This window comes from Blennius ocellaris (genome assembly GCF_963422515.1).
Source record: "Blennius ocellaris genome assembly, chromosome: 11".
Lineage (NCBI taxonomy): Eukaryota > Metazoa > Chordata > Actinopteri > Blenniiformes > Blenniidae > Blennius > Blennius ocellaris.
Genome location: NC_137660.1, coordinates 16,680,413 through 16,708,332, shown reverse-complemented (window position 1 = coordinate 16,708,332; position 27,920 = coordinate 16,680,413). Strand labels below are relative to the sequence as shown.

The 27,920-nt window shown below is 40.9% G+C and overlaps 4 protein-coding genes across 4 annotated transcripts in view; 3 read left to right on the top strand and 1 right to left on the bottom strand.

Moving 5' to 3' along the window:
* Nucleotides 1-1,807: 1,807 nt before the first annotated feature.
* On the top strand, nt 1,808-6,604 carry LOC308137020 (protein tyrosine phosphatase domain-containing protein 1; the record flags this gene model as incomplete). Its single annotated transcript, XM_080505576.1, has 12 exons — nt 1,808-1,998; nt 2,431-2,511; nt 2,738-2,856; nt 3,833-3,970; nt 4,100-4,371; nt 4,486-4,779; nt 4,884-5,135; nt 5,221-5,337; nt 5,893-5,994; nt 6,089-6,169; nt 6,265-6,375; nt 6,485-6,604. 12 exons carry the CDS (start codon nt 1,808-1,810, stop codon nt 6,602-6,604), a joined length of 1,878 nt encoding a protein of 625 aa, XP_080361702.1.
* A 2,162-nt stretch (nt 6,605-8,766) lies between these two features.
* On the top strand, nt 8,767-11,173 carry cimap1b (ciliary microtubule associated protein 1B; the record flags this gene model as incomplete). The annotated part of the gene is made up of 6 exons (XM_080505575.1): nt 8,767-8,878; nt 10,144-10,347; nt 10,469-10,540; nt 10,658-10,779; nt 10,863-11,003; nt 11,084-11,173. The coding sequence occupies 6 exons, from the start codon at nt 8,767-8,769 to the stop codon at nt 11,171-11,173; spliced, it is 741 nt and encodes a 246-aa protein (XP_080361701.1).
* Nucleotides 11,174-13,339: 2,166 nt separating this feature from the next.
* Nucleotides 13,340-15,359, top strand: rabl2 (RAB, member of RAS oncogene family-like 2). The gene is made up of 8 exons (XM_080505467.1): nt 13,340-13,660; nt 13,743-13,772; nt 14,117-14,196; nt 14,289-14,368; nt 14,461-14,572; nt 14,694-14,791; nt 14,936-15,019; nt 15,301-15,359. Exons 1-8 carry the CDS (start codon nt 13,554-13,556, stop codon nt 15,349-15,351), a joined length of 642 nt encoding a protein of 213 aa, XP_080361593.1. The 5' UTR covers nt 13,340-13,553; the 3' UTR covers nt 15,352-15,359.
* Nucleotides 15,360-20,373: 5,014 nt separating this feature from the next.
* Nucleotides 20,374-27,920, bottom strand: part of shank3a (SH3 and multiple ankyrin repeat domains 3a) — a gene marked incomplete at both ends in the record, with an annotated part of 139,172 nt that continues 131,625 nt past the window's right edge. Inside the window, 2 exons of the mRNA XM_080504868.1 lie at nt 20,374-20,944; nt 25,780-27,896. Of these exons, the coding sequence (XP_080360994.1) occupies nt 20,374-20,944; nt 25,780-27,896 (2,688 nt within the window). The remainder of the gene's footprint in view (nt 20,945-25,779; nt 27,897-27,920) is intronic.

The window sequence follows — 27,920 nt, the reverse complement described above, 5'->3', positions numbered from 1 at the left end:
TATTTTGATGAATTCTTGAACTTTCGGCTTTAATTTTCAAAACCTGCTTTGAGTTCTTTTGAGGAAAGCAACTGGAATGGAGATAAAATAACAACCGTACTCATGAGATTTACAACAAAAGTCAGATTTTGTCCTGAAAATGTTCACCTGTCTGAGAAGTTGTTAATGAAACCGTTTCATTGATGTTGTTTCCCAGATACAAACTGTAAGCACATATTTTCATCGTTCACTTTAGTAGGGTTCCTTTTTTAGTTGTCCAAGTATTGTGGAGAAAATTAACTGAAGATTCTTTTTTTTTTTACGTGGTAATTTTAAGGCAAAAGCAGGTGAAGGAAAGACTTTTTTTTTTAATTGCATGTCTCATATCCACAAATTTTCATTAGATTCATAGTTTCTCATTCACAACCAAAGTCCTCATGTGGCCATTGAGCTGTTCTGCTGCAAAGCCTATAAATAATACATCCGTCCGTCTTTTAGAATTTTGTTTATTACACAGATGACCGTGAGGTGCTTCTCAAAACATTACAATACAATAGAAATTTATCAATAATGTAATTCAAACAATTAGTTATCAATGTATTACAAATTTATTTAACATAATCTGACATATTTCAAGGCTTCCTCATTTTATTATTTTTATAAATGCATATTTACATTTTCAAAATGTATTTTAAATGAACCATTATAGATATCACAGTTGAAATGTTAAAAATGCGAGACATCTTTTAGTTTTAATGTTATCAGAATGAAAATGTCAGGCAAGGTCAATTTTTCAATGATGTTAACGCTTTCTTCAAAGTAACTTTGTTGAATGTTTTATAACATTTGCACGAATTTCATTAGGAGTCAGCTGCTGATCCTTTTATTGGCTTTATCTTGTTCTTATTGCTGCACAAGAGGAAAACATTTGTCCAGAGCTCCCCTTGCAGATATTGAAGAAGAGACATCTCAAGTTTGATGCACTCAGGGCATGTGTCGGTGTTCTGTGCTTTAGTAACATATATGGAAAATATTGTAAAGACATTTATGGAATGGTGAAGAAAGGCTTTGAGAACCACACTTCCACTTGTTCATATGAATCAGTTAGTGTGTTATAAGACGACAAAACGTGAACATCATTTTATTGTTCCTGCTAAGTAAACGTGAGCCTTGCTGCTGCCTGTTAATTGCAGTGAGGTTTACACGTTAATTTCAAACATTCATAGTCTTGGTAAAAAAAAATAAATAAATCATGTATGGTGCCTCAGCTGGAGCCAGGTAATTAGGACGTACACAGTGTTTATATCTGAAGGCATAAGCATTATATAATTGGCTTGCTACTATGCGTGAGACTCTGTTCTAATGTATTTATGACAGCTAATCAGGCTTAGTGAAGCTGGGTCATCCCTCAGTTTTGTTGGTGTGTATATTCATGGAGGACCGAGATAGAGGGACACATATTGTTTCTGCGAGGTTAAAGCAGGCCTTTCCTTTGGATGTCAACAGACCTAAAGATTGAAAATGCATTAAATGGGATTGACAGCCTCACCGATCAACTAATCAAAAGGGTAAGTTCTGAACTTGAAATATTTATATGTTTATGTTTGTTTCGTCGTTGCAAACTATACACAGTTTTTATAGAAAACACATGGCAGAGAAACAAAATGACAATGCTCATAATCTTTGCACACAAATACAGTTAAAAAAAAACAAAACTGCGTCTTTAACACAAACAAACAGAATTGTCAAGGGGATTGTCGGTTGTGCGATTTGGTCCCGCCCGTTGCATCTAACTAAGCCTGTTCTTTCGGTGATTTTTCTCCGCAGGATGATGCCAACCTTAACCTCACACATACCTGTACCCCGACCCTCCTATTCCCAGGCCAGGGAGAACCTGGTGAAAGCTATTCCTCCCAAGCTCCTCTGCCTGCTGGCCTGTGGAGGAATAGACTGCCGCTATGAAGGACCACTATGCTGGAAATTAAACCAACAAGTCATTCGAGGCCTTTTCTCCTCCTGGTGGGACGACATGGCTGTAGGCCTCATAGTAGCTTTGTGGTGCAACATCCTCTTGGATGATAGAGATTCCTGAAAAATAGGAATTGACAAACTAATTGCAACAACTTTAAACTGCAACAAAACAGTTGAAATAAACTGCAATCATGCAGACAGTGCTTATACATAAACTAAACTGTTTCCAATGAATCACAGGTGTTGTGAATGCAAGAAAGCATCCAGAAACCTTTCACATTTCTGTCATGAGGACTGAATTCGTCAGTTCAGAATGACTGAAGCATGCGTCTCTCAGCAAACAAGAGTTTAACTTAAACTGTAGCAGAGCTGTTTGAAGACAACTGCTAAATTAGTTAACTGGTTTCTGCAGGAAATAGCGGCATTACAGTCGCTCCTGCCTTTTTAACAGTGGTGAATATGAACCTCTCCATGTCTCAGGGTGACGGATGACATCATTGCCATGGCTCGACCCTCCAACCATCTGATTGAGAAGTACAACATCATCGATCAATTTCAGAGGTATTTGATATTCAGTAATGTCTGTGAAGTGAGTAGTCGTGGGTAGTCAGTATGTATGACTATGATCAAAGATGTCCACAAATCCAAATTACATTTTGGATATGTGGACATCTTGTTGCCAAGGATACATACTGTCACTTTAACTCTTGTTGATATTACATTATAATGCATTTCAGCAAATTACTCACTGGTCGGTGTTATCTCCATATTTGTCACTGTTTCTTAGATTAAACATCAAATCTGTCATCAACATGCAGTTCCCGGGGGAACATGCTCACTGTGGCCCTCCTCTGGACCCAGAAAGTGGGTTTTCGTATTCTCCTCAGATCCTCATGGACAATGAGAGTAAGAATTGAATTCACTTAATTAAAAGCATGTATAATAGAGAGGCACTATTTAAAACAGAACTGATTGCCATTTTTAAAGCTGCATCGAGTGAAATGTGTACATAGTTTGGACATTTGTGCCAATTTCGGCAGCAAGTCTGACTGACTGTACTACAACTGACTTTACATTACACACCTAAAACATCTATTTCAATTCAGTTAATTTATGTTGCACTGAGTACAAAACTACCAGCTGACAGCACGTCACTTCAACAGGAAACGTCTAGCAGGCTCAGGCTCAGACTTTCTTCTTGCACCAGTTGTGTTTATCATTGGGATCCTCAAACCTTTTTGCAGTGTGTAGCACCTGAGAAGATGTTGACTTCTTCACGTACCACCATCAGAACCACCTTTCCTGTTTAGATGAAAACAATTCACAAAGGGGAGAGGTTTACCCCTAATATGGTAATCATTTATTGATCATCCTTTGCCAGCCACACTGTACAAATTGTTATAACAGGCCTCTCTTTGTTCCTTCAGAAATACACTGAACCACAACAACAATCAACAGTCTTTTCATATTTGTGTTGTAAGTTTTACAGTTTGGAACAGATATAGATCTGCAATCAATTTCTACACTGACCAATAGAGGAAGCTCACTGTTGGTAGTATGTCTATCAGTTTGAGACTCAATAAGTTAGGAAGAGACAGAAGATCATGACAAAAGGCAAAGAGCATCAAACAAACAAGCTTCTATGAGACAGTGAGCTAATCCCCTCACTGCACATTTGACTGAGTGATCAAGCTGATGTCACAAACTTCTAGTTCCACAGTCAGAGATCCTGCAGGGAGGTACAATGAGAGCACATTGATGTGACAGACACATAAAGGTAACAATTATCTGTGATGACATTTGAATGTGAGGGCAGTTTAAAGAAAGGTGAAAAGCATTATTTAAAAAAAAAAAAACCCTCAAAAAAACGTTTTTCTTGCAGTTTTCTTCTACAACTTTGGGATGCCAGATTTTGGAGTCTCATCTCTTGTTGGTATGATTGATGCTGTGAAAGTTTTGACCTTTGCCGTGAAGGAGGGAAGAGTCGCTGTGCACTGCCACGCAGGCCTGGGTAGGACAGGTATGACCAAATGTATATACTGCATCTCTCGTGTTCACATTGGTATCGTGGTGTCAGCAACATCATAATATACTGTGTGTACACTCAGTTTATCTGCCTGTATGTAACATTTGTCTTTCTGTTTAACAGGTGTCCTGATAGCCTGTTACTTGATCTACACTTTGCGCATCAGTCCGAGTGAGGCGGTTCACTTCGTGCGGATTAAACGTCCTCATTCAATCCAGACCAGGGCGCAGATAAGCCAGGTGTTCGACTTCGCTCGACTGCTTAGTACACAATTGGTCCAGTATCCAGACCTGAGGCTGAGGCATGGAGTCCCGTTCACCCTGCAGCACTACCTGAACCGACAGGCACTGCTGCTGCATGGCCAGGAGGCCCGCAAGCTCAGGCACACACCCAAGGTCAGGACTCTGTCATTATACTACGCTAACCCTCCGTCGTGGGTACATTTGTCTGCGCATTAAAGAAATTAACCTTGCGCTCTTTTATGATTCACCCTTTGCTCACATGCGTAGGTGGTGTACCTGCTCTGTGTGCACTTGTCCTGCTTAGCCCTGGGGCTCCCCCCTCCTCCTGAGGTCCATGCTGAGCTGGAGAAGAGGTCAGCACTGAGGGCATTAAGCAGCACTGTGAAAGAAACACTGGTTTCCAAACAATACTTGCCCTTGCTGAGGGAAAATCGTAAGTGCTCGTGGACAGGCTCAGGGTCAGTGTCCTCCTGGGATGAACCGCTGGGATTCCTGGAGAGGAAGAGAGAGGTGCTGCTGGACAAACGCAGCTACAGTGACTCTGACCTCAGCAAGATCGCAGTAAATGAGGTGAGACCTCAGAGTATGCATCTAAAATAATTCGATTACTGGATTGTCTCTTACGATAGAAGCTTTATCTCACGTTGTTGTGTTGTGCCCCGAAGGACCTGAAGCTGAGCTCATACTGTACCTTTGCCCTTGGAAATGAGAAAAACTGGTGTGTACAGGACCTGATACGAGCGGATCTGCCAGTTAGTCCAGTCCATGCCTTACGTTCGTCAGACCACCAGTCTGCCAAAATGGAACCTTACACACTCAACATCACAACATCCAACATGAAGACAGGCAGCAACTGTGCTAAGAGATCAAAATGTACAGCCAAAAAGACTCTTCTCAAGTATAATTCCAACAATGAGGTAAAGTAGTCCTACTAGTCAAACATAGTTTAAAAGACACAGGACACTTTGAATGGTTCACAACACTTTGATATCCATCACACAGTTACACAGAAATCCACATCATCCAAGCCCAACCTCCATGGCCCGTCACATTGCTAAAGCGATGGCAGAGCAAGGTCCTCCAGGAGAAACCGTCCTGCAAAGGTCTGCTTTATTGCAGGTAAAAACAATGTTGATCAATTTCCATTTGCCAACAAAATCAATGTTGAGATGAATGTTTGTACAAGCTTATTGTATCAAAAGTAGACTTTATCAAGTTACTGTGATTTAAAATAAATAAATAAATCAAATGTGACATTGCAGTCATTTCAAGTCTTCTCGTCCAAAATATAATCACATAATTTTAAAACCCTGGACAGGTCTCTCTGTTGGTGACTGTCTCCTCTCTCTGTGACAGCCTCCAAACACTGACCATATGTATGGAACAACCTAAATAGCCTTAAAAAAAAGAAACATACAAGCACAAAAACAACATGCAAACTCTCAACAAAGAAAGTCCATGCATGCTGAGATTCTTATTCAGACTGTCTGTAATGTGACGGAGCTCACCACTGCAACAATGTGCAGATGTGTTCTGGAGAGAAAACCTATTAGACAGATTGGCACCATACTGCATCAAGTCTGTGAGGGGAACAATAATGCAATGTTATGAGCTAGGTTTTACATGGCTGTATTTGAAAAGTTACTTTATACATGCTGCCTCTCTTTTTACCAGGAGGAACTGAACAGCAGTGAGTGTGGCTGGGCTCTACTTGTCACTGAGTTGGACCCTCATGTCCTCTGCTGCCTCTTATGGACCTGGCTGGAGAAGTTAAGGGTCAGAAGGCACCGGAATTTATAGAAATGCATGTTTTTACATTTCATTCTGTGGAAAATATACATCCCTTTCTGTTCTTTCCAACTGTATGCAGGATCCCGTTCTGAGTGCTGAGGATGTGGAAAAGTTGAGTGTTGGAACAGGAAAGAGAAGAAAACTCATTGTGCTTAAAAAGGTAAAATACTAACACTTGCCATTTTTTTCTTTATTCTGTACTGCATCTCTTTATCCCATATACAAAAGTTTGTTTTCTATATTGCACGATTGCAGGGTCAGAGACACACCATCTATTGTCTGCTGAGCTGTGTGAGTACAATGACCAGCCTGTGTCCTCACAGAGAAGATGCAGTGCTGCATCGGCTGATGCGGGCACTTACAAGGGTGAGACAGTGTGCTAGCTATAAACAAACAAAAATACCTGTGCTCCTTAAAATGTTAAGGACACAAACTGATTTGTATAGTGATTGTAATATATATTTCCACGCCACAGCGGCCCCAGAAGGATGTGGAAAACCTCACATCTCTAATGAAAGTCTTGAAGAGCAGTATGAGAGAAACCTTCCCCAGCTGCAGACCTACAGGGACCTGCAGCAGGAGTGGTACACCGTGAAAACCACAGTCATTTTGGTCTTATTTCCTTCCTAATTTGTCCTGTTCATAATCTCAGTTATTTATTTTGTAATTCCTAGATGTTTTTTTGTTTTTTTATGTTTTTGGATTTGATCTCTCTAAAAATAGTGTTAGTGTTGTATCTGGCTACAGGAGCAGTTGAAAAGAATTTATACCACTGAAATACACATATTTCACACAAAGCAAAAACTTCCTTGTATTCAATGTGACAAATATTTGCCTCTTGTTAAAAAAAACGTAATAACAAAAGACAAACATTTCCAAGCATTGTGAGCGACTGTACTTTTATATTTGTATTTTATAAGCTTATACTGTGTGATATTTCAGTTTATGTGGATTAAATCCAAACGGTATTTCAGTTCCCCTGCTTCAATTAAAATGTGGGACAAATAAACATTTGATCTTATGTCATGATTATTTAAATGAAGCTGTATATTATTGCGTATTTGTTTCTGTTTATAAAGAATAAGATATGTTTGGTTGTGTGATACAGCCTCAACATTGTCATTTGTCAGTTATCTGTTCACAAAGAAACAGAGAAATAATAAAACACTGATAACTGTCTGGTAAAAGCAGTTCTATAAAGTCCTATGTACGTTACTGTATGTTTCAATTTCATTGCTTCAGTATGAACACCATGAACTATGCACAACTGCAATGTCCTGTCATACTGATTGTCTCAGCAAAGCCCCGTATGAATGTTTTTCACAGAGCCAATGAAAGCACAAAGCACTTTTCTTAAAAAACTATCCATCCAACATAGTTGGAGGAGCTGATCCAAGCTGACTTCGAGGGAGGGCAGGATACACCCGCGACAGGTCTCCAGTTCAATACAGAGGCACACACACACTCACATTCACATTCACACCTCCTGTCAGTTCAGAGGCTCCGGTTAACCTCAAACACATGACAAGATTAAAATCTCAGCTTTGAAGTCTCTTCTTCATATCTTTGTTACAGATGGTTTTCTTTTTATAAAGTGTCTTTGGATTTAACACCAACTGTCTCACATTTCCACCTATGCAACAAGAACTATAAACTTCCTTTCATTGTCAGCCTCATAATTCATTGGAATCACATCCAAGGTAACTTTTAAGTGCTCACTGGCACTGTGACATTGTGTTTGTAATGGATTTTAAACATATCATTGTTTTACTAACTACCAATATTTAAATACATCAGTGTATGTGAAAAAAGCTCTATTGATTTACGACTGAATTTGGGATGATTTATGAATAATACAATCCTTTGGCCACACCAGGTTATGTATACATCTATGTATGTGCGCACACGTATTGCCCATAGTGTCTCGTGCGTCTGGTGTATTTCCAAATGTTTTCAGCCTGGAAAGTTAAAACAAAGTTATTTCATTCAACACTGACTAAACCTAACAAGAGTGACAAACACGAGCAACGTGTGTTGTCAGAGGTTTGTTTTGAATGGTATGGAAACTCTGATACATTAGTCAGAGCCAGTTAAATCGTCAGCGTGTGCTCACAATGGGCCTCAATGGCTTTCATGCCTCATAAATCATTCACACCATCTGCATAATGTATTTTATGTATTCATGTTCCGGGAATTCCTGCACAGTTCACACAGAAATTCATACCCAGCACAAAATGAGCATGCCTATCAGAGCAGGCGTCTCCATGGCAACGTTGTCATAGTGAAGGTGACCAGCACCAAAACAATCTGTGTTTGGGTTCAATGCACATGCAGCAGTCAAGACCACAGCCTGACTCTCACAGCAGGACTCATGATACGGTAAAACACGCCACATCAAGATTGTATTTATTTGATAGAAAGCTTGTTTTTGGCAGATTTCTCTTGGTGTACGATAGATCTTGGTGCTGTTACAGTCTTTTCTCTCGCCATAAATACAACAGGCCTTCGCTGTAGAACAGGACATTTTACGTCACTTCACTCAGCCTGAAGTTGTTCTTTGCCCAGAAAATCTGTTGAAGTCTTACTCTCTGACTGTGCTGTTTTCAATATTAAGTAACTTTTGAGAGCTGTTGAGTGTATAACATTAAAAATGATGCCTCTAACTACAGAGAGCTCTGAGAAGAGGAGGCTTTGAGAGTGTGTTTAGATTTATAATTATTTTTGATGAAAAAAAAAAAAAGTCTTTCTCTCAGGGAAATGCCCAGCGCTGAACCTTGGGTTGGGACCTGGAGGCCCCATAAGCGAAGAGGGCCTATAGCTGCCCAATATGGGAGCCCTGGGCCCAAGTATGGACTCCCCGGACTTACAGGTATTGTCAAAATGAAAAAAAAAGCAGTAATCAGTGTCATACAATGATCCATCTTTTATTCTGTACCTCTTCTCAAGTTAGAATAACACTTAGCTCAGCTAACACCAGTGCAATTGAAACATTGCAGTTCCACAACAGTACTAACGCAAGCATTGCTCCCAACATTTGGTCAATTGATGACGCACGTTCAGGCTCCCGAGGGCCAAATTGTGACCAAGCGTATGCAATGTACCAAATATCAAATATTTATGAAAATGTTTTATTTTAATGCTGTTATTGAAAATGCTCAAGCAACTTTCATGTTCCTATAACCTGTGAAATAATAAGTGTTTCTGTTTAGTTTTTTTAAACTGGCTCACAGGCCACTCAGAGTGGGAACGAAGGCCACGTGTGACTATTAGCTGCTAGTTTATTAGGTTTGATAAATAAGATTAATTTTATTACTAATTAAAGTTACTCTACCAGGAAAAACTCTTTAAAATATACTTCCCATAAAATGTACCACTTCTGCACAGAGAATAAACCAATACATGAAAACAAGACCATTATCACTCTTGTCTACAAATTTGCCTAAATTCGTTGCCGAAACCAATCACACTAAACTCGATATGTTTACAAACAAACAGGAATTTGTTGCCATCAAACTGTGTCAATGTTTTGACGTCATCTTCAGTAACCTGCCACATGGGTTTCTGGGATATCAAAGATGGTGTTGCAGCAGCTTAAGTGAAAATATCAACATTTGACTGATTCAACCAGCAACAAAGTCAGACTTTCTCAAAGAAAGACTATTGAAGTCACAAGATTAGTCTTAAATGTTGTAAAATTGATCGTTAATAGATTTCCAGTGGGAATCGAGATCTCACAAGATTGACTGTACGAACAAGATCTTGTGACACAACGCCTCGGGAAAGTTTGGGAGTTTCCGTCACGCTAAATGTCAACAAACCTGGGAATGTTCCGCAAAATTTAAATGCTGGAAATACGTGTTTGTATGAGTGTAAAGACAAATTTCCTTCATGTATTAGAGATGTGCATGAAGAACTAAAACTGACTCCTAAAGTTTTTATTTTTCCAGTGTGGATTTTGGTGGAGTAATTTTAATTACATTGGGACTGTGGGAGGTTGTAGGAGTACCTGGAGAAACCCCACAGGGAGAATATACAAACTCCACACTGAAAGGCTCCACGTTGCATTCACCCTGGGTCTTGTTCTTGTTCTTCTCTTATCATTAAAATTATCATAGTAATCTGTCCTTGATACAGGTGGATCTAATCATGACCCTACCAGATACAAAGCTCCGGCGTTCAGCGTGGGGTTACGTCATTGTGAGGTCAAGAGTCAGTGCTCTCCTGGGCCAACATATCTAATCCCCTCCAACGTCACCAGAACTGGCCGAGATGGCACACCTGCCTTTTCACTCCACAGCCGTTTCCAAGACCAAGTAATGTTCAAGGGTCCTGGACCAGGTCGGTGAAGTCCTTGAAATTGAAAAAGATTATTCCTATTATTTCATGTTTTAACAATATTGACACTTAATTTTTTCTGATTGGCTGCATTATCGTCACCTGAACTTCTTCTGCGTTTTAGGACACTATGCCCCGGAGCAGGCAGGAAAGTCAGTTTTCCCCACTGCCCCGGCTTACTCTCTGTCTGGGAGGAGTAAAGATCGCAGTAGAAGCCAAACACCGGGTGCCATATTTATTTGAGATGAGCATATTGTTAGTTGTGAATTTAAAGGGCAACGTATGTCAACTTTCTCTGTGGCTCATACTTCAGGTCCAGCTGCCTACTCTCTCCCACCTGTGCTGGGGTCAAAAACTGTGACCACACCCTCAGCCCCAGCTTCTTCAATTGGCCGTCGCAGCAAATCTGGAAGCTTCTACCAAGACCTACAGAAGGTGCATATAAATATTCAATAAAACACTTTGGAAAAATCTGAAAATGTACATTCATTTAATCTATACTTTTCTTCCTCATTGAGACGCCTGGACCTGCAGCCTATAAGGTTGTAGACCCCTACAGTTACAAACAAAAACCCCCCAAGTTCAGCATTGCTGGCCGTCACTATGCTCCAGAAGAAACCATAAAGAAACCAGGACCCGGAGCTCACTATCCCGAGAAAGTAAGACATTCCATGAAGACCTTTTTGATTTCAAGATTGTTATCTTAGGAGTTTGTTCATTCATTTGTGTTTCTTTATAGGTGACTGTCACAAAAAAGGCAGCTCCAAGTTTTTCCTTCGGCCTTCGTCACTCAGAATACACCACGCCACTCGTTTTGAAAGAAAAATGACTAATGGAAACTAGAATCCATACACCAGTCTTGAAATAAAGCATAAAAAACAAAATTCTGATGGGAAAAGAGAATTGGAATGAGTAAGTCACAAAAAACACAATAAAGATGAAAAAGAAAAATCCATGGCACTTCCCATTATCTATATTGAGAGCCTTTTTTTCTTTCTTTTTTTTTGTTGAAAAACTTTAATTTTTCCAGTTTTCCTAATCTCTAATCCATAATTATATAAGCTTTGTGTATGTTTGAACTATAACAATGACTTACAAACCTAAATAAATATTCATTTTTGTAAAGAAATAAGAATAAAGAAGCTTATATTCATCAAAAGATTTAAGGGAATTGTATTCTTTAGGAATCCCAACAAACATTCTAATCATAAAGAATGCCAAAACTAAGAAGCAAAAGTAAGTCAATGAAATTATTCTTCCTCAATTCCCAACTAGAACATGTTGATTTCTTAAATAAATTACTATGGTGCCGGAAAAGACTTGGCTTTTCTGCAATTCTCCAAGTCCTCTTCAGACACAAACACAAAATTGTAAAAAAAATTAAAAATAAGACAGACCAAAAACGTCTATATCCTACTATATACAAATGATTTTTGAATGGCTAAAACTAGACACATTGTTTATAAGGTCTTGGGAGTACACCAGACAGGTGAGCTCACTTTCCAAATAAACACCACAGCCATCATTAAAAAGGACTAACACTCCCTCCATTGACTAAAAAAAAAAGGAGTGCCAAGCCACCCGGTACCTCAACATTTAGAGGTACTATTGAGTCCATCCTGAAGTATAGCCTTAATTCCCGACTCAGGAAGATTAAAGAAGCAGAGAAAGATTGCTAAATCTGCATCCACGATGATCAGTATCCCCCTCCCTTCCTTGGCGGAGCTTTTTAACCAACGCTATGGATGCGGCGGTGCAGGCATCATCAAAACCGGTCACCATCTTTCCCACATGGCTTTCTTCTTCCTACCGTTGGGGGAAAGGTGCAGGAGCCTCAAGAGGGGATAATTTCTTCCAGCAGGCGGTGTGGTATGTAGGGAGAATTTTATGTATATACAGCACTGAATGTAAAAATGACAATAAGGAATAATAAGTGATTCAATTCTCATGCCCTTGCTTTTCTGTTTGGCCAGGTTCACATAGGTCACAACTGGAAAAAATGACAAGTATCTTCTTAGTATTTTTGAGGAAATAAAAAAACCCCAACCCAAACACGCTCTATTATACACTGTGAGATCTTGTGCAGCATGTAGATAAGACGGTTGATTCTGGTCCTGGATAGGATCGTGGAGGCAGTAATAAAATCCGCTTTAAAGAGGTGATCCTTCTGTGATTCTCCCAGTTACATATGTATAGGGAAGGTGGGAAAAAATGTTTCCAAGAGGGAGTGTTGAGGTAGGGTTTCCATCACTATCATATGAAAGTGGCCATCATGGTGGGTGGGTTGATCTAAAACATTTTCTCCATACACAAAAGACCTACAGTATTTCTTTCAAATATTGTTCACAAATTTGTCTAAATCTGTATTAGTGAGTACTTCTTCTTTGCCTAGATAACCCATCCCACCTCACAGGTGTGGCATAAAGATGCTGATGAGACCCCATGATTATTGCACAGGTGTGCCTTTAGGTTGGCCAGAAAATGTTTTACATATTTGAGTTCATCTCATGAAAAATGGGAGCAAAAACAAAAGTGTTGTATTTATATTTTTGTTCAGTGTACATACATACATCCATCCATCCATCCATCCATCCATCCATCCATCCATCCATCCATACATACATACATACATACATAAGTACATGCATGGGTTTGTTACCCATGGGTCCTAAATGCAGCCTTAGTCATTGGAATAAAAATAGTAACGGCAATTGTTGTCCACTCAGCGAAGAAAAAGAAACACTTCGATGAATCGATCTTGTTAGTTAAGAAACGTATCTTATATATTTTTTTCTACCAACGAAAACCATGCTTTAGATTAGTATTTCAGACAGGCACATATAAGGGCAGCAGGATACACAGAAGGAGGTCCTGCGGGCGTCCCCGTTGCGTAGAAACGAAAGTCCTCGGAGTCGCTCGCGCTCCCCGTCTTTAAACGTCGATGACGAGAAGCTTCATAACACTTCGAATCACAAGACTTCAAATGGCATTTGTTGGAGTTTGAGAGTCGCTTTTGACGGTAAATCTCCGCCAGCTGTGGTGTGCGGGCGTCCGGTAATCATTAAGAACCGAAACGGTCCACGTCAGCTAACTGATGACAAGCTAACTCACCAGGTGACAGTGGTCCTTCAATGTAAACTCCTCCAGAGCTCAAATAGGTCTACTGGAAGTGACTGTGGAGTCAATCCACAGGGAGAGAAAGGGGTAACATGGCTGGTGATGCATCCAGCATCCCTGAACTGGACCAGAAGAAATATGATGGGGACGAACAAGTGAAGATTATCTGTCTCGGAGACAGTGCAGTGGGCAAATCTAAGTGAGTGTTATTGTGTTTTTTAGCTTTTTATTAACCTCACATTATCTGTTGAGATCTCACAGTGTTTCTCCTCCCCACACAGGCTGATGGAGAGGTTCCTCATGGACGAATAGTATCCTTCTGCAGCTTCACAGTTCAAACACATGTTTTCAATATTTAAACTGAACCACATGTATTCAATCAGAATCACAGAGAGTCCTTCCCGTATCTTTACAAAATAAAACATCCCTGTCAATTGTAGGCTGTTTACCATCATGCACACCACTGCATGATCCAGATTCTGTTGGCATCCCACAAATCAAATCACTGTAACTATTAAACTTTGATTTGTAGCTGCTTTCTACTTGCTTGCTTGGCCTCACAAACACTTAGAATGACACAAAGACAATCATCTGGGAAATAAGTTCCAAACCATTTGTCCTACTGAGAAGTTAAGGTCCTTAAGTCTTACGGCAGCCGTCCTCAACAGTTATCAACTTATGCGTTGACTCTGTATAAGCACACAGCAACTGTAGGAAGCATGACTGTAGCAGTTGGTATGTATTCTGAATTAGTTGAAAACAATCGGTAAACTCCACATATGAAACAATCTGACTTTACATTTGTACATTTTATTGTTGACACACAGATTTCTGGGATACAGCGGGCCAGGAGAGATTTCAGAACATGCACCCGTCGTACTACCACAAGGCACATGCATGTATCATGGTAAGACACGCAAGTACCTCCTGAACTTGAGACACAGTTATTAAAAAATAAATAAATAAATAAATAAATCTGACCTCTCTTTAATCACTCAGGTTTTTGATGTACAAAGGAAGATCACATACAAGAATTTAGCCAACTGGTATAAAGAGCTGAGAGAGTACAGGCCAGAGATCCCCTGCTGTGTGGTTGCCAACAAAATTGATGGTGAGTATCATGATAACATTTTATTTATAAAGAGTTATGCTAGCGAAAAAAAATGTTTTTGCAGCAACAGCTTTGTCGTGTTTGTGCAGCAGACTTGATATTTGCTGTCTCACATTCGCAGCTGACCTAAAGGTGACACAGCGAAGCTTCAACTTCGGGAAGAAGCAAGGGCTTCCTTTCTACTTTGTGTCAGCTGCAGATGGGACCAACGTGGTTAAGGTCTTTGTAAATTTTTTTTTTTGTTTACAAACATGATTGAATGTCAAAATAATTCCTCTTCTAATTTAGAATAGTCTCATTAAAGCAGCACAGTACTTGACGTGCCTTTTATGCTGATTGTTTGTATTGTAACTGTCTTATCAGGTGTTTAGAGACACGATCAAGAGAGCTGTAGACTACAAGCAAAACCCCAGCGACTTCATGGATGAAGTACTGCAAGAATTAGAGGTAAACGTGCCTTGGTAACGAGTGCCAAAATACAATAAGACGGCTGATGTGCTCAAATAAACTAATATTTACTGCAAAGAATGACAAGTGTTTCATTGCACGCTCTAAGACACCTTGTAATTGGTTTGTAATCCCTCTTTCATTGTATGGTCAATAGACAGTTTACAGACACTTGCCAGGAACTTACTTCATTTGAACTGCAGTGTTTATGAATCTTATCTAGATTTTTTTTGAAATGTGATGACAATCATCTTGTTTTTGTTGTCGAACTTACCTTTCAGAACTTTGACCTGGAGAAGGAACAAGAAGATTCCGAAGCAGGTGGAGATTGATTGAAAGCAGAGAGTCCGCAGTTGGGATGAAACCTGTTTAGAATCATCTCATGGATAATTTATCCTATTTTGGTAAAAGTGCTATTTGATGTTTTGTGACTCCATCAACAGGCATGGTCTTTTGTTATTCTGGTGGTTTGACTGTGAGATTATTTGATTGTAAGCGCTGTTGCTGGATGGCAGAGTCATTCAGTTTCAGTCATTTATGTTGTGAACGTAGAAACATTTGACAAAACTATTATTATCTTTTCAGTGATATTCAGTTTTCCAAATGAATTAATACAAATTAATTGTAAATGTGTAAAATTATGTGATATCATGACGCAGCAGACAGCTCCTCTCTCACTATGTTGTACTCAGAGAAATGTACATATGGATGTATTTATATTTGACTGCAATGTGTGCATTCATTAATAAACATCTGTGGAATATTTGTAATGAATGAAACGCTGAAGAAAGAGGATGACACACTTTGTTTTAATTATAAATTTATTACATAATATAACAAACATATATCTCTGTGGTGGAGGTATCCCGGGCAACAGCTCAGATCTTGCCTCAGCCTTTGCTATCGCCCTAGCTCTGTTTGCATGAGGAATACTAGGTAGCTTGTGGGTAAATTGGGATGTTTAACTGGAGCTTTCCTGTATCAAAAAAAAAATAAAAAATGTCAGAGGATCTTCAATACCCTATAAGCTTTCAGGCGAGGAAAAAGTCACAGATGGGCTGCCTGGCTGTTGGATGCAGAGAAGGGGAAGTCGAGCTGTGAGACAAGGTTGAGGCATTGCAGCGATACGTCCACCGTTCTAAACTTCACAGTGCAAACAAGGAGAAAACCGACAATGAAAGAAAAAACCTTTTTGATGATAAGATCACTGGTCCCAGCGCTCGCCGCATCCCAGTGGGTTTTTATTTTCTTAAAAAGGTCACACTGCTCCCCCTACGCTATGTAGATTGTGCTTTGTTGATTATAAAATAAGACAAAGATAACTCTCTGTTGAACTTATTTGACCTAATGATGTGCACGTATGTTACACATTGCTCATTTTGCATCTGTATACGTAGCAAAGTTACACAGCAATCCAACCAGGTATTCACTACAGCATTTATTCTTTTACCCAGGCCAGCCTGTGTCTGAGCTCAGACTGTACACATGTGCACCTCTCATGTGTTTCATCTGCAGAGCCTCCTTCACAGTCAAATCAAGCAAGTGTGTTACTGTTGCAACATTTAAATTGAAATGCTGATGCAAATAGATATAAACAGGAATATATATATATATATATATATATATATATATATATATATATATATATATATATATATATATATATATATATATATATATATATATATATATATATATATATATATATCCTGCTTTTTTTTGTTTTACAAAATAAAAATGACTGTTATCCTACCTGCAGGAAAAAAAAAAAACAGGAGGATCTAACAAATGTGTGTTGTTCTCAAGATTTCCAGGAGATGGCACCACATTATCATATTACCTATCAGCAGAAGACTGCCGTAACTAAGATAGTCCTAAAGCAAAGACAAATATACAGTTCAAAGTTCCTTTTTGGCACATTTTTCCTTTGTGTTGTTTGTTCCTCACTGGGTCGCCTCATACCATATAGCCAAAAACTCAGAAACCGAAGGTCTGAAAAAGGAAAAAGGAGTGCTGCCAGACAGAGTGGAGGGTAAGGAGCGCAAAATGTCATCTGGGAATGGGGAGTACAAAACAGTGACACTGCATAAGCTGCACCTACACAGTTACAAGGTGAGTTGTACATAGTGGGAGTATAAAATGTGATGGTTTTCATTGTTATCTTGTTGTAATCTGTTGTTTCTGTCCGTCTGCCTCCCCCCTCCCTCCCCCTCTGAGGAAGAACAGTCCACTTCTCCAAGGCTGCAAAACAAGGATGCAGAATGATGACGTTCAGTCAAAGATGAATGTACCTGTGCACCTGTTTGTGTGTAGATTTCTGAGTGTGTTTGTGTGACACAGCCACTGCCGGGAATCTCTGATGATTTTACAGTAAGGCTATAGTGGACTCCAAAGATGTAAACCCTAACAATTGACCACACACTCTCACTGTCACATACACTCACTCTCATTGTCTCACTCCCAATCAAATACACAACGAAAATGAAAACAAGCATCTTGTGCGCACGCGCACACACACACACACACACACACACACACACACACACACACACACACACACACACACACACACACACACACACACACACACACACACACACACATGGTGAAGAGGAACGACCACACAGAGAGATTCAGGGAATCCAGATGCACACATGCGCTTGGATGATGGGTGGCTTTTATGTTAGCACCTTGTCACCTTGTTTTGTGCAAAACATCCCCTAGTTCATAGTTCAGAGTTCAAAAGTTCAAGAGTTCATAGAAAGAATAAAATCTGCTCACCTTTTCCACAGGTGGTTAACTATGCATATATGCCAAACATTCATATATAGATCTATATACTTTTGTTTTTCAAAAATTTATATGAAATCTATCATATATACATTGCTTGTGATAAAAAAAAGCAAATATTTGTTTATTTTTTTACAAGTGTAAGTATGTTTAGAATGGACAGGATATTTTTCCTTTTTTTTCTTTTCTTCTTATTCTCTGTCACTCTAAAATTCAAATGAGTGAAAAGTTAAAGTACCATGTTCCACACGCTACAAAATCTACCCACAGTGTCCGAGGGTAACAAATCATCAACAAATACCTTAAAAGAATAAAAAACAAAAGGTCCAAATGAGTCTGAGGACACAGTAACACTGAAGTTAAAAGTAAAATAAACAGTGAGGTCAAAGTGAGGCAGTGAGTGCTATTCTTACAACCCCGATACAACAGTATAATCCGCCTGTTGGCATTTACTGATTTGCAAAAAAGAAAAAAGAAAAAGGTGCACAAAGATTTTCACCAAGTGAGACCTCTTTGCTGTACTAAATGCTGATGCGCAGAGGTTTTTAATGGTAAAGCACACATCTTGTAAGAAAAAAAACAAAACTTTAGTTTGTTGCGCGAATAAAACTCACTGTTTCTCACTGCCAGCAGAAGCTACTCATGAGTACAATTGTTGATTTGTATTGTTGAAAGAAAATCTTCAGTCTTTCAACTCTTTACAACCTGGAGCTGACTATCAGAGCTCTGGCTGCCGCTGTGTAAAATATTATGTCACTAATTTGGACAATATGAACAAAGCAGCAACAGTGTAAGACACTGCCAGGTTGTAAAATACAGAATTTTCTTTAAGACCTGACAAAGGCTTTCCCATCCCCACAGCCTGAGGATCTACAGACATATACTGCGATGGCAATTCAGCAGGGCATGGCGAGCTTGCACATTATTTTCATTGGTTATGCACCCAGTAAAAGATGTTATGGATTCAGCTTCATTTGTTCACATTCCATGTAAAGGAAATTGAAAAAATGATGTTGATTTCTGTTATCTAGTCTGTCAATGATTCTTTTCTCACTATGGGGGCTTAAAAACACACCAGTGTTTTCTCCCAGGGTCACAGGGATGGAAATTTTTACAAGACTCTCTTTCATTCTTCGGGATGCATTGGCATTTGAATGTAAGAATTTAAATATATCTTGTTGAAAAAGCTGAGAACCTCATCATGCTGGTGCCACAAACTTCCATCCCTGAGTGATAAACAGGCAAAAACTAAGGAGACCCTCATTAGCTGGCTCATTTGGTGGCCCCCTCCAGTATTTCACTGTGTACAAAACTGTGACAGGACTGCCAGCTGTGAAAATCTGTAGCTGAGGCGGTAGGGATGGGGGTCAGCTGAGGTCTCAGCCTCACATTACGGGATGCCCTTTAGTATGAAGGAAGACCATAAGAAAATAAAAACAAACAACAACTCTTCATCCAAAACATGATGCAACTCGTCATGCTACGTTTCAAGAAAGGGTGACTTTAAAGTTGTATACCAATGACAAAATTTCATTTCTGTATCTATATACTTTTTTTTCTTTCAAATATATATATATATATGTATATATATGTATGTATATAATTGGTAGAAATGAGTAAACTATTGGTGGAATAGATTTAAAGATTTGTCTCTGCCTTCTATACTAAAAACCAAAAAAACAGGCGCAGATTAATTTATTATATTTCCTCTTCGAACGTTGTATTTTTTTTCTTCTGAAAGCTATATTAGATACATATATATTATATAATATAATACCTATATATAATATTCCCTTTGGAAAACCAAAAAAATTGATTATGAAAAAAGCCACGAGTGTTGGTTAAACATTCTCCAAATATAATAGATAGCACAGTCTGGGTACCAAGGCAGAGGGGTTTTCTCCTGTGGTTTACTTTGTGGAGCTCCTCCTCTGGGCTCTGAAGTGTTCAGTTTAAAAACAACAGCAGGTATACAGAAGACGCACCTTTCAGAGCTTAGTCAGCACTATGTCCGTATAGCACTGCGTTCATCTTTGTTGATCTCTGTATAAATATTTTTGAAAGGCAACTGAGCTTTCTGTTTGGAACCATTCGTCCAACTCCTCCTTTACTCAAACTGTAAAGGGCTTTCAGAGGCCTAACAGATGGAGGGCGGGTATAGAGGTAGAGAGGAGAGGAGGGAAGAGTGGGAGATAAAGTGTGGTTGTTACTAAGGAAACAACTGAACCTTTGACAAATCAAATATTTAACTGGAGCTCATGCGATTCTACTCAGCATAGACAGACCAGATCTTATTTTTGAGGTCTGATCTGATGGGCTGCAGGCAAAGGAGGAGGGCAGACACTAAGTAGGGGAAGGCGAACGTATTGACTCCTCCTCTTCAGTGCAGTGCGAAGTGCAGGGTGTTAATGCAGAATGAGAACATAAAGTTCACATACTGAAAATAAAAGCAGCCGGAGTAAAAGAGGAGCGGCCCTTACTGTTCCTCACATTTTCGTCAGCTCTGTTTCTCTCTCACTCTGTCTTCGTCTTCCTCCATCTGTTGCTCCATCTCAGGGCAGGGGTCAGCTCTCCAGCAGCTGTTTTAGTGCTCGCTCAATGTTCATGCGATGTCCCACCCGTGTCACTCCCAGCTCAGCAAAATCATCCTTGGTAAGAGCCGGCAGGTGTGAGCCTTCGATCTCATGTTCCTGAAATCCTGCTCTGTGCTCCCCCAGATTGATGCTTTCCAGCCAGTCTCCAACGTCATACTTGTTCCAAAGGTGGAGGGGTTTTTGGTGGAAAGGTCGCAGGGTCAAGAGTGGCGACCCCAGCCCAGGGGAATGAGAGGGTGATGGGGACGGGGAACGAGAGCGGGATCGGGCACTTGCACTCCGCATCACAAAGCGCACCTCCTTGGGCTCCTGCGGTAGACTGAGGCTGGAGGATTTAAGGATGGTTTGTGGTAGTGTCGTCGGTGAGGTCGGTAGGCCGAAGCCCGAGAATCGTCCGAGAGGGTCGCCCCGGTCAGGCGAGCCTGAGCCTGGGCTTGGGGTACGTCGGGTGACAGGGTAACGGCTGCCAGGGCGAATGGTGAACGTGGTGCCATAACTTCTCTGAGAAATGGTGTGGAGCTCGCCTAGGCTGCTGAAAAGTCTGGTGGAGACAGACAGAGACAGACAGGAGGGATATTGGCAAAAGACACCATCAAAAGAGGAAGGGATTCATATGAGCTGCTGTCAGTTATTTGAAGGTTTAAGTTAGTGGAGGATTGAAGTTAATAGTCTGTTATAAGATGCAAACCAGTCTCAAATTAAAGCACAATTAAACCCTGACCCAGGTTTCGGACACTGATGTGAATTTATTAAGTTTTGATATGATTTACAAGTTGTTAAAAAGATCCAACTGTTTACTACAGTATGTTAGATCTACCTGTTTTTGCTGTAAGTTTCTCTCCGATACTAACTCAGAGTTATTCTGTTCTCTGAAACTACACTAACACATAAATACACACACACACACACACACACACACACACACACACACACACACACACACACACACACACACACACACACACACACACACACACACACACACACACACACACACACACACACACACACACACATAGACACTCATCCATATAAATGCAATCTAAAATTAGATTCCTTTACTTAGTTTTCAGATTCACATTTCACATTAGTTGCAACTTTTCTCATCTAAGAAAAATCACACACTGTGAATGTGCCTTTGAAAAAACAATGTTGAAGGAAGATGGATAGCATTTATCATGTCTTTAAGGCCATGGGGGAGACACACATTGCTGACTTTCTTCAAACCTTATTTAGACTCATTTACCATGGAAGAGGGGATGCTAGTCGCAGTGTTTATTTCCAATTTCCGTCATATCAGTGACTGATGAACCCAGTCTAACCTCTTCAGCATGAGAACGAACAACCGTACAAACAAAACTACAATAGTAGTCCAGTAAATGTTGGTTTTGCACCTTTTTGCATGTAGCTCTATATTGACAAATATTAGAAGTAAAAATCTGAGGATACTACTGGACAATGAAGGGACTGATGGCCGGAAAGGGGGATGAACTTGGGATTAGGGTTAGCATGACAGCTTCACCTATCTTGGTGCAAGCAGGGAGAAGAGCAGAGAGGCCTAAATGTGATAAAGGAACTGAAGTGGTGACAAATGTATTCATGCATGTTAGTGAGTGCCTCGTGTGAAGTTCTGCTGCGAGTTTGGAATATGGGCGAAAGTCGGGACTGAGAAGTGTAATGGCACAAAAGTGGCTCGGCGGCAGAGGCTGGATAAATGATCAGACTACAAAAAGCCGACGGATATGAGATGAGCTCCATGCGCACTTACACAGTCGTCCTGCCCTCCTGGGCGCACAGTCAGTTCTAGACCAATCAGATCAGAGCAGCAGGGCGGAGCATGCAAGGTGAGCAGAGAGAGAGCAATGGGAGATAATGTTAGCATCACTCCATGAGACGCAGCCTGCCAACCAGACTGTCAGTCGTCTTCACCGACGCTGCTGTCTTTGACATGCCCTTTGTATGTTGTCAGCCACATGTATGTGACAGAAACAGTGACACTGTGTATCGGTGTCTATGTGCAGGAACGTATGTGCAGTTGAGTTGCTGAAGTGTCAGCATAACAAAGACAACAGAGTAGGTTCGAGCACTGGAGGGTCTGACCAGCGGGCTACATGAGAGAGCAATGAGCACACTGTTCACATATCAAACACTGCACAAAGGAAAAACAAACAAATAAACAAATATGGAAAGAAAACAAAAGGAAGGCACATGTCTCTTGACTATTTAAATTGTTTTTTGTAATTATTCTGATTTGATAGTGACCTTAAATGTTCTGTTTTTGCACACACATTTGTAAGTGTGTGCAATTTACATGTGTATGTGTATCACTACTGTGTATTGTTGTGGTTTTGCAACTTTTATGAAACTTCGTCTCGAATAAGCACAACAGTCAGTGACCATGGCCATCCTTAATCATAAACACTAAAAACCAAAACAAATTTATGCAATTTACACAAGCAACAAAGAACAGGGAACTAAAGAACACAAATGAAATCTAAAGACAACCACACGTTTCTGAATCACAAAGAGCGTGTGAACGAGGTGGATACAAGAGAGACGAAATACAGCAGTGTGGCTTTTAAGAGAGTTTAAATGGGGCACAGAAAGGATGGGGTAAGTGTTGGACAGACATCGCAATAGGAGTGCTGGGATGTCTGCATTGGATGCTGGGTGAAGAGGAAATAAATGGAGAGAAAGAGAGAGGGAGAGGAGAGAGAGAGAGAGAGAGAGAGAGAGAGAGAGAGAGAGAGAGAGAGAGAGAGAGAGGAGGGGGGGGGTATAGAGATAATGGTGTGCATGATCATCTTTGTTACAGCCAAGGGCAATCAAGAGTCAGGATGGTGATGACGGTGTTTTCTGATAGCATAACCTCAGCAGAGGTTGAGTTTAATCAGAAGGAGGTGTTACATGAAATGATGTAATGGATGCAGTTGCCTTTCCCATCCACAGATGTTGTTATGGTAGAGATCAATGACAGGTTGTTGATTTCAGCCCAATCTTCAATTATGACTTCATATTAATTGGTGTGCGCCCACGTAACTTATTTACCAATTGGGATACCGAGTAATAACGAAAGTAGGATACTGACACAAATGCAAATGATGGCCTCAATCCACAACAATCCAGCAGTTATGATAAATAAAACCTTTACAATGTCGACAACAAAGCAAAGGGCACTATTACAGGACAGACATTTTGGATGTGTGGTGTCTGTCAGCTCCTCCTGCTGATGTCAGCATGCCAGGAAATAATATTAAAGTTTCTATTATGACATCTTCCTTTTCAGTCTAAAGAAAATAAATCTGCATTACTATAAGGTGAAAGAAAAAAATCTATCCCTGTTATACACATTTAAATAGAGACTAAATGAAAGTAGACGAAAGAGTAGGAGGAGCTCGGCTATAAAAATCCACATCAACTGCGTCTAAAGAGTGATTTCAAACTCTTGAAGTCTTTGTAGAGCCAAGACAGATGAATGACTTAATGACTATAATACTTTTAATTTAATATGCATAAGTATCTTGCCAAAACTTCACTGGACGATGAAAAACAACAGCATTTGTCCTAACATCAGATGGCATAAAACCATGTCCAGACAGAAACAGATTCACATTCAAGCCAAATCTCAAAGAGATCTGAAAAAATTCCATGAGTAATCCAACTAACACCATCAGACCTTTTGCAGTTTGCCTGTCATTAACAACGCGGTTATTGCCAACATCACAAGAGGATGTTTATAACATGACACACCACTGTAACCCAGATATATTCAAATACTACTTACAAATACATCCTCAAGTCTTTGATGTTATCACTGATTATGAAAGGACGAAAGACAGTGATAAGAAGGAAATTACAGTTTCTTATCTTATCAAAGGCATAACAGTGATGACAGCAAAGAGCTGTGGATATGAGGATGTATCGTGTCTTATTTGAACAAAGACTTGAACAGAAGGAAAGCTTAAGGAAATGCTAGAAGGGTAGCTACTGGCAGGGTCATAGGTTAGAGGGGGGAGTGTGTAAGAGATGAGGAAAGGCTTTCTAGAAGTACATGCCTCTCAGTCTTGTTACCTTGTTTGCACCAACAGATGAACTATCCCACACACACATATGCACGCACACACACACACACACACACACACACACACACACACACACACACACACACACACACACACGTACACACAAATTAGATAACACCAACTTGTTGACTACAACTCTCTAATGTTAACAACAAAGATCATTTCACAACAGACCAACGACTACAGCTGTAACTATGGAAACACGAAGTTCAGACCCAAGACCACAGCTATCAACTGTAATCTCACTGTATCTCTGAAACCACATATTTTTCTTGTTTAATTTTTTTTTAAATTATACTTTATATATACAGTATATATATACACAGTATATATATACATATATATATATACGTATATATATATATATATATATATATATATATATATATATATATACACAGTATACACACACACACACACACACACACACACACACACACACACACACACACACACACACACACACACACACACACACACACACACACACACACACACACACACACACACACACACACATATATATAAATTCAATAGTTGTGCTCGCTTTCTTAAATCTTCCTCTGTGAAATAGATTTCTTCAGTAGTCACTAAGAAACCAGGTGATGCAAACAAGGTAACAAACAGCACAGAAAATACATGAAAAGGTATAAAGGGGTTGTTTTCCTTCAATAGGCTTAGTTAATAGGCTTGTCATGGGAAAAAAAAATAATTGAAAAAAAAAAACCTTTGCTTTACCCTAGAGTTTATAACCTTAAGGTTTACCCTCTTCGGTGTCCTCACATCTGCAGAAATATAAAGGATTTCATTTTACTTTTGGATGAAGTGTAAATAAAGGGAGCGCCACAGAAAACAGATAACAGCACAGTGCTTCAGATGCTTCGAATAACTCCATAGTTGTCGGAAGAAAATGTTCTTCTACACCTCATTTGTATTTTTTAATAAATCTCAGAAACATACCATGTAGCTTGAATTAAGTACGGCACCTATTATCTATGTTGTTGCACTAATACTGTCAAAGACACTGATGGAAACGATATTAGTGATCTCTGATCTAATTAGCACCGACAATCACAGCAGACTGGCTTAAATGAAGATTGATTAGTATGTTAATATTTTTACAGTAAATATTGTTACAAGTAATCACAGTCATAAAAAAAAACTCTTTAATGACAATTAGTGTTCAATCAATTTTCTCATTGATTTCTCATTGACTTTTCTTATTGATACAGGACATTTTTAAGGCTTGCCACAACTGAGCTGATTTATATGGATTAAAGTTACATTTTCTTACCTGGCTCCTGCCACTGGTGACTTCCTCCCTGGGTCAAGTGATGCTCCCAGCGGTTCTTCTCCTAATGACCTAGTATCTTTATTTAGCTGCTGCAATCGTGAACTGAGTTCCCCCATAACAGATGGTTTTGCTCCCTCATCTGCACCCAGCCCCAGTCCCAGCCCACCGAGGTTACCCAAACTCCCAATACCGAGCCCTATCCCTGGACCACGGGGCTCCACTGGGTCCCCCCACAGCTTGGACCTCCGCTGGAAGAGGTAGCGTGGTTTGGTGGGAGCGAGACCAGTCACTGAGGCAGAACCACCTGAGGGGAGCCCAGCTCCTCCAGCTGCAGCAGCAGCAAGAGCAGCAGCCTGTTGCTGTGATAGCAGCTCGCTGTCAGAGCTCTGTTTGAGCAGAGGGTCCCTGAAGGTGACGGAGCCTTTACTGCCTCCTATCTGGGACTTGAGTCGGGGTTTAGGAGGCACTGGCGGCTTGTCGAGCACAAAAGTCTGCCCGTCGGCATAGGAGGTGTGCGTGGTGTGTGTGTCGGCAGGCTCGCCGCTTTCTGAGGACAATGTGGACATGCTGGAAACCGTGGAGACGGTGCTGGTGGTCTCGAGATGGTGGTCTCGCTCTCTCTCACTGGAGCTGCGTGTGTCAGCCTCCTCGACACCTGAGTCAGCCGCAGAGCCAGACTCGCCCACTGGTGGAGGTTCCAGAGGGTCCGAGCGCTTCCCTGAGACAGCTGCTGCACTTGGTGGAGGTGGGGGCTGGGGAGGCTGAGACTTTGTGGGGGTCACAGTTGGGGTTGTTGGCGTTGAAGGAGTTTGGGGTGTTGGCGTTGTAGGGGTGGTGGGAGACGTGGCAGGTTTAGTTGGGGACACTGGCGTCCCCTGTGCCTGTGCCAGCAGCCCATTAGCAAACTCATCTGGTGGTGGGACAACTCCAATCTTACGTAGCTCCTCCCTTGTTTCCTCATCACTGGAGGACAACATGGCAGCAGGCAGGGTCACGGTGTAGGGGTCCACATCCTCCTCTGAGCTTCCCTGAGCCAGGCTCTTCTCTTGGGCTGGACTGGCAGGACCCTGAGTTTTCGGCAGGGCCTGTGGTTGGGCTTGGAGATGGGCCTGCGGCTGGGAAACAGTTGGACTTGGGGATTTTGCCCGTGGACTAGGTAATTTACTCGGCTCAGTGGACGCTGGGGCAGGCGCCTGTTCGAGTTCTTCTCCCATCCCAACAGCTTGGCCATTACTGGTTGCATGAACCATGATTAGACCTGCTGTCTTCTGCTGTGATGTATCCATAATGCTTATCAACATACTTTTTTTATCCTCTAGTCTTTTCTCCTCCTTTCGCTCTTCTATTCTGGCCTCCATCTCTTGCCGGAACGAGACAGGTGATGAAGCCCATTGTGATTTGATGGGCTGGGGAATTAAAATTGAGGCCGGGCAGGGTCCAACAAAACCCACTGCCTTGGCGGTTTTAGGTGAAAAATTAGGGGGCGTAGGTGCTCCTTCCCCATGTGGAGACTCTTTGGTCTGACTGTCAATGAATATTACACCCTGGCCTGCTCGCTCTTGTTTAGTCCGAGGCTCTGGGCTACTAGTTGGAGACTGGCTCTGGGAGGTCAACGCCCTTTCTCTTGCGGCCAGCGCAAGAGCCAGTGGTGAATTGGGGTCCAAGGGCTTACCTGTAAGAGGATGGATGAAGGTGGTCCCGCTAGGTGAGGGGCTAAGAGCCAAAGCAGGGGGGGGCAGCTGTCCCAGCTCTCGGGTCAGCATCCGTTCATCGATTGAGTGAGACTGAGTTAGCGACGGAGCATCAGAGCTGGTTGTAGATGCTCCCTCCATTGTCCCAACAGAAAGGAAGACAGTGGATTTCCTCCGTTCTTCTAGGCGTCGCTCGCGATCTTTCACTGCTCCAGCTATTGCAGCAGCAAAGGGGCCCTTACCCTGAAACATCATCTCCCCTTGGGCACGCAGACGATCCCGCTCAGCCAACAACTGCTGCTGGTAGTAGTCTGCACGGCTGGTATGTGTGTGCCCATGAGAATGTGGGTGTCGTCCTGAGGGTGAACTCTCTCTCGAGTGGGCAGCAGCTAAAGCCAAACAAGCTTTTTCTTGTGCATCTTCCACCTGCAGTGGACAGACATATACCCC

What these genes read in the sequence shown, in the direction of transcription:
- rabl2 (XM_080505467.1), top strand. Translation starts at nt 13,554, where the DNA reads ATGGCTGGTGATGCATCCAGCATCCCTGAACTGGACCAGAAGAAATAT. An exon ending in AAGCATGACTGTAGCAGTTG is followed by an intron (nt 14,197 to 14,288) that starts GTATGTATTCTG and finishes GTTGACACACAG; the next exon opens with ATTTCTGGGATACAGCGGGC. An exon ending in AAGTACTGCAAGAATTAGAG is followed by an intron (nt 15,020 to 15,300) that starts GTAAACGTGCCT and finishes CTTACCTTTCAG; the next exon opens with AACTTTGACCTGGAGAAGGA.